Raw genomic sequence first — 19,041 nt, 5'->3', positions numbered from 1 at the left:
AGTCGGGGTACATCAACTGCAACAGATTGTAGCAAAATGTGTAGAGAGGCAGGATTAGATGGGTTTTATTTACAAATCGCTCTCTTCGGGCTACTGCCGCCACACGCCCATATGCTGCGGGTGTTGACGAGCAACTTATAGCGGGAAAAAACTGGTCACAGGTCATCTGCGATTCGCAACTACAAACGCACCTCCGAGGAACAATTACACGAGTGTAAGTGATTTGATTCAGAAACCGTCCAGTGTCCCCACCGGAGCCGAAGAAAGTGAAGCTCAATGAAAGTGTTTCCTTTGGATCGAGAAAAGAAATAAACATCACTGCCGGGGATGTAACAGTGAATTTGCGACTTCAATGTGCATGTATTTAAATGAATGATTGTGACATGGATTTATAACTGTGGTGCCTAAACGATTTCATATACAGTAAAATCGGATTATACACGAAACACTCATTTCGTATAATTTACTGGAATATTTCACGCCTTGAATATTGTATTTGATAAATATGTTTTCTCGCACAACGAAGAGTGGTCTTTATTCCTGGTTTTTACTGTCAGTCCAATATTTCTCATAATATTGGCCTGCTCTTAATAATACTGGACTATGTTCAGTACCGTATGAAAAATAAAGTACTGTCAAGACAAAGAACTGACGTCACAACAATGTTTTAAGAAAAACTAAAACCTCAGTTTGAAAGAAAATACTTTCTGCTGAATGACTTTAAATGATGTAATTATAGTGAAGTGTAAATTTTAAGTACTACCTAATACTGCCATTGTGACATCAAGGATGCGTCCGGAACAATGTAACCTAGTTTATACCCATTGTCGGATTTTCTCCTTTGTGTGCGTTCTGCAGACCACCCACAGTAATTATGCAGAAAACTCGTAACATCGAGGCATACTATAAACCTGGCCTGGCCTCATTGGCCTGGCCTGGCCCAAATTTTGGCCTCTAATTATGCTCCATCCCAAATTTTGGCCTGGCCTCAAAAGTTGGCCTGGCCTCAAATTTGGCCTCTAAAAAATTTTTTGGCCTCAACCAAAAAAAATTTTTAATTCAAAATTTTGATTGATTTTATTTTATTATTGGTTTTAGTTTTTCAGTCATAGCAGATAAATGATATGTTTTTGTTGTTTTGTAAATGTACACTTTGAAATAATCATGAGCTACCACCAATCTGATTGATTTTATTGAATATATATTGATCAGTTTATTGAATAAATCATTTTCTTTTCCCTTCATATTTGTATGTACTAGTACACACCAAAACGGATTGCAAAACTAATGAAAAAATTGGCATATTGATTTTGTTTCAGAATTATGATCAATTTCATTGATTTATTATTGGTTTTAGTTTTTCAAAGTTGTAGAAATAAAATGATATATGTACATTAGAATAAACATGAAATACTACAAATCTGATTGATTATCTATTGATTAGTTTATTGATAAAATTATTTGCTTTTTCCTTCCTAACATATGTACTAGTACACCAAAAAGTATACTGATGAAATGATTGATTTATTGATATATTTTTTTATTCAATAGAATTCAATTTGATATAAATTTACATATTATGAAAATGTTACAATTGTATTGCAGTGCACATTCAGAACAGAGCATGTGGTCTTAATGTTTTCAATGTGCAGATACCACGTATTTAGTGTTACTTGTTTAATTTCCAATGCATGATAAATGCCATTTTAAGAACATCAAAATAAACACAGTGAAGTGTTTGCTAGCATTTAGTGATAATAGCCAATGAGCTAAAGATTTTAGATTTGTATTTTAGTGTTCATTTATCTATACTTTACGTAGAATGAACAATGTAGATTAAAACGGATATGATGTATTATAAATATTTCTTAATTAAGTTTCAATATTCATTGCAAAAGTGACAAGTCCCCATGCTCTGAAGGCCTGCCCTGTCAGGATAAAGGGAATATCTATCACCATATTAAAGGATGGTGATGAAAACTTTTGCTGAAGTTGGAAATTCCATTATACAGAAACAATGGAGCAGTCCAACATTTGCAAATAGGGTGTGTTTGACACAACAGAAATATTTCAATTAGTAACCCATCTTATGATTGTGCCTAAGGTATACAAAATTGTCTGTCTGAATTTTCAAAATTGTGATTTTTTTCTGGTTTTGTGATAAAGCAACAGTAAAACAGAACTTACAATTATTACATTAAATCTGTCCACCGGCCCTCTTCTTATTTTATATCAAAGTCTGCATTAGTTAACAACAACAAAAATCGTTTGTACCTCTATCTAACCACTGCAGCAGCTATATCTAAGCAAATATCAGATACATGTAATGCTCATAATATTGTCTTATAATGGAGAAAAAATGTTTATCCATCTACAAGTTCATAATTTTGTTCTTAATGTTTTAGACTGTCATCAAAATCATCTTTCATTCTGATAATTATTGAAAATAAACGTTCTGTGCAGAGCTGTGTGACATTTCAAACCATATATCATAGATTAACCTCAACCTTGACTTCCTGTCAAGACCGGTGCTGTAGAATTGATATCCCATTACAGTACTAGTGTCATATGTTTATTTCAAATAGTTTAAACAGATATGAACATCCTTAATTTATCAAAGTTGTAGTTTCAATCTGTATGATTTATGGTAGTATTTATATACCTAGATATCAAACTCATTATTCTTGTCGATGAGAGTGATTAAGGCGGTACACTACATTGCAGTGTGTGAGGTGTGATGATTCATCATTAAACTAGTGTGAATTTGTTTTTTAAATTCATTATCAATAAGTGAAGTGGATCATTAGTAAAATGAGAGTTTTCAATGTGCATATTTACAAAACAACACAAACATATCATTTATGAAAAATCAAAACCAATAATAAAACAATGAAATCAATCATAATTCTGAAAAAAAATCAATAAGCCTATATCATTTCATTAGTTCCGTATACTTTTTTTGGTGTGTACTAGTACATATGTTAGGAAGGGGAAAATTATTTAATCAATAAATTGATCAATAGATATTCAATCAAATCAATCAGATTGGTTCATGATTATTTAAATGTGCATATTCACAAAATAACACAAACATATAATTCATGTTCAACAATTTTGAAAAAACAAAACAAAAAAAAACAATAATAAATCAATGAAATCAATCATAATTCTGAAAAACAAATCACTATGCCAATCTTTCATTAGTTGTGTATATGTTTTATGGTCTATACTAGTACATAGAGATATGAAGGGAAAAGAAAATGATTTGATCAATAAACTGATCAATAGATATTCGATAAAATCAATCAGATTGGTGGTAGTTCATGATTATTTTAAAGTGCACATTTAGAAAACAACAGAAACATATCATTTATGTGCTATGACTTTGAAGAACTAAAACCAATAATAAATCAATGAATTCAATCGAAATTTTGAATTAAAAAAAATTTTTTTTTTTGGTTGAGGCCACAAATTATTTTAGAGGCCAAATTTGAGGCCAGTCCAACTTTTGAGACCAGGCCAAAATTTGGGATGGAGCATAATTAGAGGCCAAAATTGGGACCAGGCCAATTTTCAGGCCAGGCCAGGTTTTATAGTATGCCTAGCATCGAAGGTGTCGACTGGAGGGATGTTGGCGAGATTAGGTGTCCAAACGATGCCAGAATCGTTGTCATTAGGCTGTGGGAACATCATCCCACGAGCAATCTATTGATTGAGGCCTCCACATCGTCCTGATTGATTTGTGGTAAATCAAGAGCATCCGTACTTTCACACAAGTCAACAAGATCTTGTTTATTTTTGTTTGAAAAGGGAATAACTTTCGATTTGAGTATTTGTTTGAGATCGGCGGACTGCAACCCGTGATAGATCGACGCCATCGATGACAACTTCACGCGAGTTGACGCTGAACATATTAAATTTTTTCAACACAATAATTTGTTTTTAAGTGGTTCAACAAACCCTTAATATTTGGATCTTTATTACTTTTCAAACAATAAAAAAAATGTGATGTTTGGTAAAGACAATAAGAAAGTTCATGACTGCATTGGAATTCTGAAATGGTAATCCACCAAAAAATACACTGTTTATATCAAAACCTACTCTCTTTGAAGTGACATTGTATAATTATTTGAATACTAAGATGATACCACAGAGATATCACCTTTCAACACTGTAAAAAAAAAAACACCTTTACTTTCACAGTTGCAAAAAGAACACATCGTTATCAATTACTTTAATTTTTTCCAAGTAATGCTAGACTGGTAGAATTCTATGTAATATTCAATATTGTAGCGATCGGACTCTGGAATCGTTAGATTGCACTTTTAATTATCCAAATCTAATGGAAGGTGAAGATAACGAACAGTAATCAATCGCATAACTCCTATAAGCAATACAAAATAGAGAGTTGGGCAAACACGAGTCCCTGTACACACCAGAGGTGGGATCAGGTGCCTAGGAGGAGTAAGCATCTCCTTTCGACCGGTCACACCCACCGTGAGCCCTACATGTATATTCTGACCAGGTAAACGGAGTTATCCGTAGTCAAAATCAGTGTATCAAGAACGGCCTAACAATCGGTATGAAACACATAAGACAGCATTTGACCCAATGAAAGCGTGTATTGGCAAACTAGATCGTTATAATGACCATAAAATTTGCGAAATGCTGGCTTTAAACGAGACTGTTGAAACCCCTACACCATCAATTTGTTGGTCAGGGGCTTGCCTCGATTTAAAAACTGATCCCTGGATATACCAGAGGTGGTATCAGGTGTCTAGGAGGAGTAAACATCCCCTGTCGACAAGTCACACCCGCCGTGAGACCTGTCTTGATCAGGTAAACGGGGTAATTCGTAGTCAAAATCAGTGTGCCAAGAACGGCCTAACAATTGGTAAGAAACACATCAGACAGCATTTGACCCAATAATAGGTTGCATTGGCAAACTAGATCATTATAATGACCAAACATTTTGTGAAATGCTGACTTTAAACGAGACGGTTGAAATCCCTGTAACATCAACTTGTTTGTCAGTAGCTTACCTGACCAATTGACAGGTTGTATTGGCAAACTAGATCATTATAACGACCATGGACGTTGCGAAATGCCGACTTTAAACGAGACTGTTGAAATCCTTGTAACATCAACTTGTTTGTCAGTAGCTTGCTTAGATTTTAAAACTGATCATATACAGAACAAGCTTTGTTTCTAAGTTGCTAGAACTTATAACTAATCCCTATGTATAATTTTACAATAAAATGTGTATTGAATCAGCTGAGAGATATTAACACCATATACAGGTGATAATGGAATATTGCTACGTAAATATGGGAAGTTGGCGATGGAGAAGCTGAAATCATCCCGTTTGTCATAAAGTTGAGTTGTTAGTTTGCCGTTGATATCTACTTTCAACAAGAAAACTGACATGATCAGCAAGGGCCCCGCTGAGGGTTATTAGAGGAAAGTGACATCTGTATTTGATATAGCAATGTTTGGGACTGGTATATATATATTAGAATTAATAATATTCAAAGATACTTTGAAATGTAAATTTGTGAAAAAGGAATCATGAAGCATATTTATGAGAGACTGGTGCAAATGTACATTGTAAATTACTTCTGTTTGGCACACACACATCCACGCAAACACAACAGAGTGCAACTAAATCCCATTATAAGGGGATTCAAAATGGATAACTGGTACAAAATGTGGTACATACTACCCGAAAAGGATAATGAATTTGACATATTGATGTCTAGGAAAAGGGAATTCTGACATTGGGGGTCTAAGCGTTTTCAAACACATTTGATAGACGTCTTCTACATTTTTTCAAAATAGAAATCTATAGAATATGTCTTTACATACATAGGTGAGACAATTTTCATTATTCCTAGCAGAGACATACCATGTATGCGCTAAAAAAAATATTCATAAGCAAATATCAAAATAGTCGCGTAGAAAATGAGGATCTTCCGTTAACAAGCCAATGAAACACGCTATTTCGAAATTTTCACCGACAAAAGATCGGTAACAGTAATGAATAAGGTACACTCATTTTCCATCTATTTGGTGACTTTTTTTATCAAAAGAAACAGTTCTCTAAGGTGTAACGTGCAACTAGTACATAATTCAATGAAGCATGAAACAGTTTCACTCTGCAACCGGATATCAGAAATTTAATTTCGTATTCCGATCCCCATTGAGAGTTGTTGACTGGGAATGACGTGTTGATGCAATATACATGTAACATCAAGCATTTTTTTTTTATATCACATTAAATTTAAAAAAAAATAATACACATACATAATGTTGTAAATTTGGATTTATATTTTGTAAATTTTCGATACAATATATCATAATTCAAATTGAATTATCTCCCTTAGACAATGGTAAATTAGATAGTCATAATAAGAAAGATGATGACATACAAACAGACAGACAAAGTGACATGACTCCAAAATCTGTAGGTGTCTTCCTCCTACTGTAAATTATTCCTGTACAAAATGTGAAAACTGTACATGTGTACAATGAAAACTGTTCGAGTTATCGTGTCACAAAGAAAGTGTTCATAATAATAAAGATGACGACATACAGGCAGACAGACAAAGTGACATGACACCAAAAGCTACAGGCGTCTTCCTCTGACTGTAAATTATTTCTGTACAAAATTTGAAAACTGTACAATGAAAACTGTTTGAGTTATCGTGTCACAAAGAAAGTGTTCATAATAACAAAGATGACATACAGACAGACAGACAAAGTGACATGACACCAAAAGCTACAGGCGTCTTCCTCTGACTGTAAATTATTTCTGTACAAAATTTGAAAACTTTTTGAGTTATCGTGTCACAAAGAAAGTGTTGACTGACAGACGGACACCGGTATTTCTATGTCCCCCTCCGCGTTGCGGTGGGGACAATAAAATGATAAATATGGGCCTAGTCAAAACTATTATAAGTATTACTAACACTGAACACCGACACAATTTTATGCTGATCATGTTGTAAACCAATCACAACTTCTCAGCTTGCCGGATAGGCCCGAGAATGCGATTGAAATTTCCCTACAGCTAATTAAAGACGAAATCATGGATTGAAGAAACTTACAGGCATATTTATTTATATTCAACAATTATCAAAACTTATTTCTTCTGTAAGATCAAAATCAAGCATCTATAAACAACGGAGTTACTTCATATCATAAAGTTTTATTTTATAAAAAAGAGAAAACTGGCTTAGATCCGCCAAGCATATCCGTGACTCTACTCTCATTTTTGCTATTTCAAAGTAGGTTATCGAAAACGAAAGTAGGTTTTTGATAAATTTTACGATATTTACTAATCAAGTAAGATTCTATCATAGCTTACAGACGTCACCTGTAATATATATAGAATAATATTAAAGGTACAAGCAGTAACTCTGAAGCAAGGGTTTTGGAGTTTATTGGCACAAATTGTTAATTTATAAGTATAGATGTACAAATTGCACAAATTGTTAATTTATAAGTATAGATGTACAAATATCACATGAACAGCTGTTCTCGAAAATAAACAAAGTCTCCAACAGTCTTTTTTAAAAAGTATTGCTTTTAATACATATATTTATTTCAAGCGTTGAAAAATTGTTAAAGGTACAGGGATGTAATTGTGATCTGTTTGCAACATGACTATATAAAACATAAGGCACATCAGAAGTGAAAATGGTTATTCATGGATATACAGAAAATGTGCATATATAGAATAGTGACCTGTCTCACAACTCCTTTAAAGATTACAAAACAATAAGAGTATGGGGCAACAAGGACCCTGTTTGGATACACACAAATACGTTTTTGTCAAATATCAGGAGGGGACCAACCCCCAACACTCACCCCCCCCTCCTCCCAATAATTACGTTATTCCCTTGAGCTTTGACTATTAACATTTGGATACAATATTCTTCTATAACCTTGTCGTTTGAACTTTATTCTCCTGACATTCAACTATGAAAAAAGTTTTTTCCCCTATCATACGAACAGTATGAGTATAAAATAAAATATTTCTAAAAATTACAGAATATCTTTACATTTTTTAAATTGAATACATGGGTTGCTTCTCTAATTTTCGTATAAACCTTATACATATAGAACAATTACTGCATGAACAAGATTGTCCTTATGTTGAATAAGGCGGTACGGAAGCGTTTTTCTCTTGTGTGACGGATTCATAGGATGGCGCTGGGTTTGCATACTGTGGATTTGTCACTTGCTGGTCAGGGGCCCCAAATTGCTGCCCTGGAGCCCCATATTGATGTCCTGGAGCCCCAAACTGCTGTCCTGGAACCCCGTACTGGAACCCCATGTTATTCTGTCCAGCCGCTGGGTATGGCTGAGTGGGGTACATACCAGGGGTAGTATTTGCTGTTGATTTAAAAATCCTCAAATTTGATGCGAGTTTAAAAACATCAATGTATTTACAACTTTAAAGACCTTTCAAACAATGCACAAAAGTTCATTTCACCTATGCAATGAAGTTTATTATATAGCTAATTGATGTTTTTCACGCAGAACGTGGTTATATTGAATCGTCAAAATTCACACATACTGTCAACAAAGGTCATAGGGGAAAAAAGAAAGGTGAAAATAACGAACAGGGGTCAACGTCATAACTCCTAAAAGGAATTTAAAAAAATAGAGAATTCGGTAAACACGGACCCCTGAATATATCAGAGGTGGGATTTAGTGCATAGGAAGAGTAAGCATCCCCTTTCAACCGTGAGCCAAAAACTGACTAATCATGAACACCGCCTTTTAACGTATGTACGATATATTACTTCCTTTAAAGACTTTTCTGTGATTGTTTCTTAGTTTGGTTTTATATTCTGACACGATTTGATCATGGATACAAATCACCAAACGTTCATTTTAGCAGACTTATTCACTCATTGGAAAGTTTCTGAAGGGGTGGGGTGGTATTCGAGGAACATCGAATTTTTTTTTTTTATTAACAAGCGACTTCTTTAATTCTTTAATGTATCCTTAGGAATGGTCGTGTAGAGTTGGAAAGTCATACGTTTTAATGCTGTTGATTTAATAGGAAAGTTGACGATGGAGAATCTGAAGTCATACCGTTTGTCATGAAGTTGAGTTGTTCGTTTGCCGTTAACATTTATGTTCAATAAAATATCGAAGCATAAAGCAGATGTGGAAGACTGTGGTGTCTCACTGGGATATATCGAATCGTCATATGAATGAAAGTGATTATTGTTATGATATAAAACGTCGTTGATATATATAAATTTTGAGTTGAAGGCCTCAGCAAGAAATGTTTCTTCTCATTTAGAAGCTTTGAATAAATTCCGCGTCGTAAGAATATAAAAACAGGTCAGCTAATAAAAAGGAATTTAGCTCCTGGGCTTTTGAGCACAACTGCACAGGATGCTGCAACTAAGTAGTTAGTGGTTCAATACTGATCCCATTGGTGCAAACATATTATACGTCTATCACTGAACGCTATTCAGTTGAAAAAGTTTGTGTCAATTCAAGTTTTGATAGGGTTTAGCAGGGACTGTATGATATGGCGGAAGGATTTATTAATCAAAAATTTCTGAATCTGCATGATATTACAGTTTTTGTTTCATCCGATATATCTTCTATTTTTATACGCCTATACGTGTATTTCAGTTTTATAATTTATGATACAAGTAGTTGAGACATGGAACTAGGTCAAATGTTGTAATTCATTCAGTCTGATTGATATATTTTTCAAACAGAGCACCGATTCTTAAAAAAGTTTGAATTATTAATTTACAAAATTTTGTATAGAAATTCAGTATTTTCGCCAATAATTTAAAATTTTGATTTCTAGCCCCCACTTTTTTCAGTTCCATTTTTTAAGCCAAGACCTTGAAAATTATGTGAAATTTGACATTACTCCTAATATGTCCTTTTAAATTTGATATCATGAATTTTTTCGCATACAAAGTACAAAACGGTCATTATTTCTTTCCATTACTTGTATTAATTCTTTTTTATCTGTATTGTTAGAAGACATGACTATGTATCTATTTTATGTAAAGATTGATTTATGTTGCTTATATTGTGTTGACACCAAAAGACAAATCAAATTTAATTGAATAAATCTTGAGTTAATTTTAAGTGCAAATAGGTCATGTTCAGAACACTGTAGCTCAATAACAAGCATTGCGACCCCAGTTTTTGTTTTTAATTTCCTAATTCTCCTTCAATGTTGAAATAAAAAATACACTTCCTCAAAAATTGACATTACTAAAAATCTCGGGTACTAACCTCTTTAAGATGGATTTTTAGAGCTTAATTAGTTGTTTTTCGTCCCATTCGAGAATTTTTCACTCAATGTTGAGACGTCAAAAACTTTTTAAGTTAAGTTCCACAAATTTTTACTTGTGGATGGCGCTCAAGGCCATGATATATTGTTGTACTAATGCCTACCGTGACACTGAACGCCCATTTTAAGTCATACCCAAAAGACCCGTGACTTTCACTTCTAATGCTGGTCACTAATAAAATTGCAAGTACGTGTTCCCATAGAAGACATTACTAAAAGCTAACTCGTGATGCAACTATATGTACATGTAGATCTCAATATTCGTATAACCAAATTTTTGTATTACGAGCATTTCAATTTTTTCTTCTAATTCATATGTGATATATATTTGAGATTGAATTATAGAATGTGCATGACACTGAAATTAGTAATGAAATTAAGGTAAGAATAAAAACTAGAAATATGACGATTGAATATCAGAGATTGAATACTGTTTTCTAGCAAAGGTTTAGTTTAGCTTTGACATTGCTTAACACTTTTTAAAGGGGTGTGCACTGTAGCAACCTGATGCGTTAATGATACAAGTTTTTGCAATAACGAACGCAGATGCATCCGTTAATGCCATATTTACATGTATCATTAGTGGATTATTTATCATCAATGGTTGCTACAGCGCACTCCCAACCTGTGTTCGAGGGTTGAATCAATTGTTCAGATATTCATCGTTTCATTTCAGATGTTGTATCATTGTACACAAACATTGTGTAACAAGGACGTTCAATACATAAAGTTCTGAAGGAGTTTAACTGCTGTAAAGTGGCAGAAATATTGCCAAAACTGCGTTAAACCAAACACAATCAAACGAAGGGAGTCTTTTTGGATAGTTGTATGGTGTATATACATGTAAAACTGTTTTGAAAATTTAAAATACTAAATCGATTTACCTGTTGTTATGACCGTCTGTTGATTCATTCCGTTGCTGTAAACAATCCCCGGCATTCTTCTCCTCTGTGTCGCGGCGCGACAGCAGCAGATGACTGTCACTATTATGAAGACGACGAAAAAGATGACGCCGCAGACGATCCCAGCAATAACTCCGCCTCTGTAAAGTGTTACACGTAAAAGCGTGTGATTTTCTGATGTGAATATATATAGTGTAAAGATACAAAAATAGATATTCATTGCTGACGCAGTAGTAATGATTTTTTATATATGTTTATGAAATTACATGTAATTGTAAATTATCTCTCATTTTCATGTTAAATTAAATGTCATATTGTGGTATCTTCTTTCGCAAAAATAATGAATTCAATCCAACTTACGATAAGTAGACATAGTCGTAATATCCGTAATAATAAGTGTACGATCTGTACGAGTACGAGTACGACCTGTACGATCTGTAAGCGCCGTCACAACCTGTGATAAAACACAAGCACACAAAAGAATTAAAGCTCTGTTTTGGACATAAAAGTATGAGATAAAAAATATTTCCTTAGCCAAGGTTTCTGAGATTACATAACAAAGAAAGATAACTACGGTGGCTGATTTAGGACAGGTGGAAGAGATTTTTGTTAAAACTAACTATTCTTTCATTTTGATGTACGATGAACATCTGTTGTCATTTGGGAAAATTAAGGGGCTAGATCAAAAGATCGATGTCGAATAAAATTCTAAATTCAAATAGTTAGGGGGAGGAGGTTAAACACTCCCGTGAGTTTCTGTTATCCGACATCGATTACACTTTAGTGGGGAAAAAAGACAAGTGACTGTTATAAAAAAAATCACACAATGATATTGCATTTTAATGAACATACATGTATAATGGTTTATAATATTGGGGCCGCACCCGGTGAACTTTAGCTACTGTAAAGCCCCTGTATTGTCTGCCTAAAAAGCAATGGATTTTAAAACAGAGAAATACATGGCATAGAATATGGGTTATTCTCTGCTAATAAGAGAAGGAAAGTACATGATCACAAACTGCATACTAAGGATTATTTTACTGATATATAGGTGATATACCCTATGACGCTTCAAAGGTTGAGTAACATAGGCCTATAATGAAGCAAAATAAAGATTCAGTTTTTACTTTTTATTTGGACTAGTGATCATATGTTACGGACTTATTCACAAGCTTAGTAGTCCTTTCATAAGTGAATATTGAGAATACCTTATTTCATGGGAACGAATTTTTAATTCGTGGGAACGAAATTAATTTCGTCAGAAACGAATTTTATTTTGTGGGAACGAATTTTGTTTCATTGGAAAAAAAATAATTTCGTGGGAACGAATTTTATTTTGTGGGAACGAAATTAATTTCGTGGGAACGAATTTTGAAAACAAATTCTTCCACGTGCCCTAAACTAGCCACCGTATACGTAGATAACTCTATATAGGGAAGGATTGTAAACTTGGACTTTAACCCTTCTTCCCAACCCTAAAACACTGATAAGAATCTCTTCAAATATGCAATGCTCTCATCTGTAAGTTATAATGATAAGTATGGCATCAACTAACAATGCACATACTTCATCAAATAAGCTGTAAACGCATTCAAAAAACTTTTAATAAGTTTGTTGATATGCCACCATTACTTAATGCTAACCTATACATCGTGATATAGATATCAAAACATCAGTTATAGTGTAGCAAGTTTCGGGTCTTTTCCAAGGAGAGTCAACTCCCCATTACACTTCCTTTATCAGGATATTTGTGGTAATTAACAAAGATGAAATAGGATCGCCATAATGTTGCATGTACTTTCGATCTTGATAAGTGCATGTCATCGTACACCATTGGGAAGGACAACTCATATTTACTGAAGGATTTCGCAATCCATCGTATTAATAATATTATATCATTAATAAAACTGTTCATCAAAATCTATCTGAATTCCAAAATAACTGAAAAATGCGGAATTAAGGAAAAATTTGTGTGTGTATGAAGCTTCAAAATAATTCTTGTCATGTCATCTTACATGTCTACCTGTCTACGTGTTTCCAAAATACATTGAAATATATTTCAAGAGTTTTTCTGTAAGTGTACTTCCTTCACAAAAGACACAGTACTGAGAAATAATACACTGATAAAAATATGATACTTACCTTGAAAAAATCCCAGCAGTATAACACTGAGAAGGGAGTACACGAACTCCTGAAACGCCATTTTGTTTACGATAAAAACTGGACTGCGAAATATAATCAATTTGAATTTATCAGAGCGTGTTAGCTATTTAAATTGTAATGGGTAGAGGAAATATTTTCACCGCCCCGCAACGGTTACGTTAGACTTACGAAATATCAAACCAGGAAGTGTTGAAAATTTTTGTGTTTAATTTGTTCCACGTTGGTCAAACACTCGGAGTAACAGAAATTTGTTTAAAGTCAAATCCCAACATATTCTAGTATATGTAAACTTTTATATATATATATAGATAGATAGATAGATATATCAGTAATATTGAGTATAATTATTTGATATTAAAGATGTATTTGATGTATTCTTATGATATTAGCCTTTTAGAAATTTATGTCATATACTTAAAATAAAACTTACTGGTACATATCAATATTATTTGCTTGAATGGATCCTTGTTATGGGAAATTCGAATTCTTTGAAATCTTACAATTTCAAACATTTTACACGATCTCTTAAAGGCTTAAAATATAGTGATCATTTTTCATGTTCGTGCTGTCTGTGGGTAGGATCCTAAAACACTATTATTGAATTAACAATTCCTTTCATATTTTCACAAGTGAAGGGGTTGATAATTGGCTAGCACTTATTGACCTGTACCTGAAAGAAGATTGAATTTGTATTCTGAAAAAGGTACGATCCTTGAGTTGACGATAACTTAATTATCTTATTGTTGAATAGCAATATATCGAGAAAAATTGTCTGAAATTCCCAGGAATAATTCTAAAACAAAAGACAAGAAAGTTAGCGTGTCCTTGCAATCCACTTTACTGTAAACAAATTTATATGATTCTATATATAAGATAATAGAGAAGTATTTTACTACAAACCGTTTAATCTGTTATAATACAAGTAACAATATGGTTCATAGGCGGATCCAGGAATTTTTAAAATGGGGGATCTAGCACTTGGTCTTTTAAGGTACTTTTCACAACCTCAACTTCTGTTACATTTATACTCCCTTTGCTTGTGTACATACATGTAGCAGGAGACAGCTTATACATGAAAATACTTACTTTAATTAATAATCTTTTCTATGAAAAGTTGAATTTTTGATTTTGTGAATATAAAGGGGACAAAATGGTTCGCATAACAATAATAGGGAATGATATTACCTCTTCATAATAGCAAAGAAATCTTACCAGTTGTAAAAATTACTTCAAAATATATTTATTGATAATACATGAGGAGTTTCGTAGACATTACCACCTCCACCAGCGCCATCAATATTTAATAACTGCTTGAAATCTTCGAAAGCCATTGTACAAATGTTGGTGAGGGCATGTTTTTCTACACCTTTATGGTACATAATGATGCACTAATCATAAATCCCGTGGGGATCCGGGTTAGGATAGATCCTCAGTACCCCTTGCTTGTCGTAAGAGGCGACTAAATGGGGCGGTCCTTCGGATGAGACCGCAAAATCGGATGTCCCGTGTCACAGTAGGTGTGGCACGATAAAGATCCCTCTCTGCTCAACGGCTGTAAGCGCCGAGGATAGGTCTAAATTTTGCAGCTCGTCACCGGTAATGGTGACGTCTACATGTGAGTGAAAAGTTCTCGAGTGGAATGTTAAACAATAGGCCTTTGTAGTAGATATTGTACTCTTGGTAAACATTCTCTACAAAGTGTTTACGGCGCGACTTAAATTGATAACAATAAGAGGTCCACAGGCCTAATCGGTCACCTGAGTACTAGTCAAAAGTATCATTAATCCCATGGGTACTGGAATGTAGAAAAAAGTCCTGTTCTGAATATGTAAGCTAAATTCTAATATTTAGCAACAGTATAAAACAAGAAGTGTTCTTAAAACTTCAATGCCCTCAAAATTGCCATCTTCGCAAGCCAAGTGTCCGATTCGCTTGGCTTGCGAAGATGCAAAAGTGCATACATTGATGAAAGGCTTTACATAATATAATATATGCATTAACATTAAACGATATGACTAATTTGGACCCATCCTAAAGTTAAAACCTTGGCGTTGCAAAATTCACCATTTCTTGTACATCCTTTTTTGCTATTCCTAAATATGAAGGACTTAGGGAAAATTCCCGCTTAGGTGCAACACCCTCTTTCACGAAATTCTGTTGAACGGTCTCTGAGGAGTTGCGCTGACAAGAACAAGACAGACAGGCTTGAAATTCTAAGTTGAAAGGGGGCATAACTACCAGAAAAATGATTGAATAAGAATTTCCTGGGAATATGCACATCTACACAGTGTGTCCTTATTAACTACAACGTTTCATGGAATTCTGTTGAGCGGTCTCAGAGGAGTTGCGCTGACAAGAAAGGGACTGACAGATGGGTCAGAAACATTATACCCTCCGCAACGTCGTTGTAGATATAGACAGATATGACATATCTCGATAACCTGTATTTATTTCTGCAAAGCTTTGTCTGAAATAGTTAAAATCACAGCCAATGCACCCCTTGACCTTGATGACGCTCCATATTTGGTCATGATTACACGGACAGGTGGGTACAAAAAACCCGGATCAAACTAGTTTGCAAGAAAGATTCATTCATTGTCACAGATGAAAACAATGTCAATTTCAAAAGAAATATATAAGAGAAAAGATTCAGTGAATATGGGAAGTTATCAATAGAGAAGCTGAAAGTCGTTATTTGTCGTTATTGTCAATATTCAGTAAACATTCAATATTGGTACGGTAACTCAAATTCAATAGTCCCATTGACTAGAATGTATGATTCCAAACAACACAATACTATAGCATTTTCATAAAGGAAAATACACAAAGACTAATAAAAAAATAAAGGTTTACAAAATTCGAGAGATCTCACCGCTTGGAATAAAAATGGGGGAAAATAAAATCAGGTTCAACGATGCTGAAGACGTGAAATGAAGTGATATTTCCTAATACTTAAAATGTAATGTATGCTACATAATACTAATACTTGAATAAAACACATTTTATAAATATTATTATAAACTAAATAATCAAATCAAAATTTATTCGATGGAGGAGCTGCCGCGTTGGAAATGTTTCCTTTTGTTGGACGGTGAGGATATGCAACGCCATTTTGACCAACGACAGACTGGTTTGGTGGCGTTGGCACGTTATGTGATAGTCGAGGAGCGTCTCCATTCTTCTGGTTCAGAGCACTCGCTCCGTACTGGAACGCAGTATTATATTGTCCACTGTGCACATATGGCTGTGTAGGGAAGGTGACTCCTTAAGAAACATTTGCTGTAAAATTGAATAGTATGTGTAAAACAATTTCTCCCAACTTTACACGCATAATTGAAATTTATTTTAGAGTTGATTTGTTTGTTAATTATTTGATGGCTGGTGTATGCAGTAAGTATGCTGAAACTATTGAAATTATCTAACAACAAGTGAATATATCTTTTACGATAGCATGTTCACATCTTTTTAGGTCACCTGAGTCACTCCGATGACCTATTGCTATTGAACTCCGTCAGTCATCTTACGTTAACAATTATTGAACATTTTAAAATTCTTTTTGATAACTAACCATCTAACTCTTTCCAAATATGGTATGAAGCATTTGTTGGCTATGGAAATGTAAAGATACGGGGGAGGGGGGGGGGGCAAATATTGGTCAATGTTAAAACATCTCCTCTACATTGGCACATCTATAAGAAAGCCCATATGCATAGTCATGTTTAGAAGGAAGGCCTTTACCAAAATTGTAAATTTTATAATCATCGGGTTCTATCTCCAGGGAGGGACCAAACTTAGCGTATAGTGTTTATATATGAAACATTGTAATGCTTTGATACTAAATTGAAACTAATTAGATATTTAGAAGGTGTAAGTAGCCTATTACCAAAATTGTAAATTTATTGATCGTACTGTTAGGGTTTTGGTATCAAAACAGAAATAAAGTGTTATATATATTGTGTAAAGTTATTGGATCTTCGGAGGCATTTTAGTAAAAAAAAAAATTATACCGATGTTGGATATTAGAATTCAACTTAGAACAGGAAATTATTATAAATTTCATAGTGATACTTTTAACTAATACTCAGGTGACCGATAAGGCATTTCGGCGTCTTGTCTAAGTTAATTACAATTATTAGATACAATGTAGATTAAATGGGAAATAGTAAATAACCACTATGTACTTACATGTGACGATCGTGTGCTGATCGGTTGGGTTAACGTTGCAGAACAAAACACTTGCATTGTTCGCATTTCTTCTGATTCGTCTGAGGCAACAACATGCTGATGATTGTTATTGTGATTCCAGACCCAATAGCAGACACTATACCACCGATCACTCCGCCACTGTAACACCGAACAGAACATCACCGATCACTCCGCCACTGTAACATCGAACAGAACATCACCGATCACTCCGCCACTGTAACACCGAACAGAACATTACCGATCACTCCGCCACTGTAACACCGAATAGAACATCACCGATCACTCCGCCACTGTAACACCGAACAGAACATCACCGATCACTCCGCCACTGTAACACCGAACAGAACATCACCGATCACTCCGCCACTGTAACACCGAACAGAACATCATCGATCACTCCGCCACTGTAACACCGAACAGAACATTACCGATCACTCCGCCACTGTAACACCGAACAGAACATTACGTTTGATTTTACATATCTAATTCACACCTCTGTAAACACATGAATCACTATATCATGGTCAAAATGATTTTAATAGTTTTCCATCACATACTACCTCTGTTTCCCATTTTAGTTCCGTACCTGCTGTAAAAATTTGTGTAATAATATCTTCTTCTAGATCTGTACCCTGCATCACAATCTGTCATAGAAACAATATAATAGATAAGAGTTATTTTCAGTGAAAAACTTGTTCGTTTGTGGCCTTACGACCCATTTCAAAATATTTCAATCAAAGAGAGACGTCACCAGCTTTAAATGACGTGCCACAAATTTTGACCTATGCATGCCTCTTAAAGGTCGAAACAGTGGGGACTCTTAATCGTGTTCGACTGCTCAGACTCAGAACTTCCGTTTTAAAAGGCAAATCAGGAGCTGCAGGAAAACCAGTTCACTTACACGTCTACTACCTTAGCTGTGACACGGTACTTGAATCGAACGCAAGGCCTACCATTGTGAAGCGAGCGCCCCTAACAACTAAGTGAAGTGCCACAAAATTTGCTCTATATATGGCGCTCAAGACCGTACCTGTGGCAGCATTGAACTATTAAAATTTTTTAACCTTTAATTCTATAAATTACAAGTATTATTTTTTTACTATGGTAATACCGTGTCTCGATATATGAAGGCGCTCTTTATTTCTTTGGCTGATCTAAAGTTTGGTAGGACTGCAGTAATATATCTCAGAAATTTGCAGAAATCTTGTTTACTTTAAAATATAGCTTTAAAAGCGCTCAGTCTGCAAACTCCATTCCACTGTCGACATTTCTGATTAGGCTTCAATAAGTTAATAAACACCGAGTTAAAGTTTATTCACATATCAATATACATTAATTCCCGAAAGCATTTAAAGTAGCCCCACCCTCATGTAACTTATCAACATTGATGGTTAAAAGTGGGAACACTATTAATTTCCACTCAATATA

General features: G+C 34.4%; 1 protein-coding gene and 1 long non-coding RNA gene across 2 annotated transcripts; both read right to left on the bottom strand.

Annotated features, from left to right (window-relative positions):
• Nucleotides 1–7,425: 7,425 nt before the first annotated feature.
• LOC125652805 (uncharacterized) lies at nt 7,426–13,590 on the bottom strand. The gene is made up of 4 exons (XM_048882209.2): nt 13,387–13,590; nt 11,605–11,698; nt 11,227–11,384; nt 7,426–8,397 (listed from the first exon to the last, which is right to left on the bottom strand). Exons 1-4 carry the CDS (start codon nt 13,445–13,447, stop codon nt 8,153–8,155), a joined length of 558 nt encoding a protein of 185 aa, XP_048738166.2. The 5' UTR covers nt 13,448–13,590; the 3' UTR covers nt 7,426–8,152.
• A 658-nt stretch (nt 13,591–14,248) lies between these two features.
• On the bottom strand, nt 14,249–18,050 carry LOC130050332 (uncharacterized). Its single transcript, XR_008798760.1, has 2 exons — nt 17,593–18,050; nt 14,249–16,686 (listed from the first exon to the last, which is right to left on the bottom strand). It is a non-coding gene; the product is annotated as an uncharacterized LOC130050332 (long non-coding RNA).
• Nucleotides 18,051–19,041: the final 991 nt, after the last annotated feature.

This window comes from Ostrea edulis, chromosome 1 (assembly GCF_947568905.1).
Source record: "Ostrea edulis chromosome 1, xbOstEdul1.1, whole genome shotgun sequence".
Lineage (NCBI taxonomy): Eukaryota > Metazoa > Mollusca > Bivalvia > Ostreida > Ostreidae > Ostrea > Ostrea edulis.
Note: the sequence above shows the minus strand (reverse complement) of the source record. Positions and strands in the feature narration are given on the sequence as shown.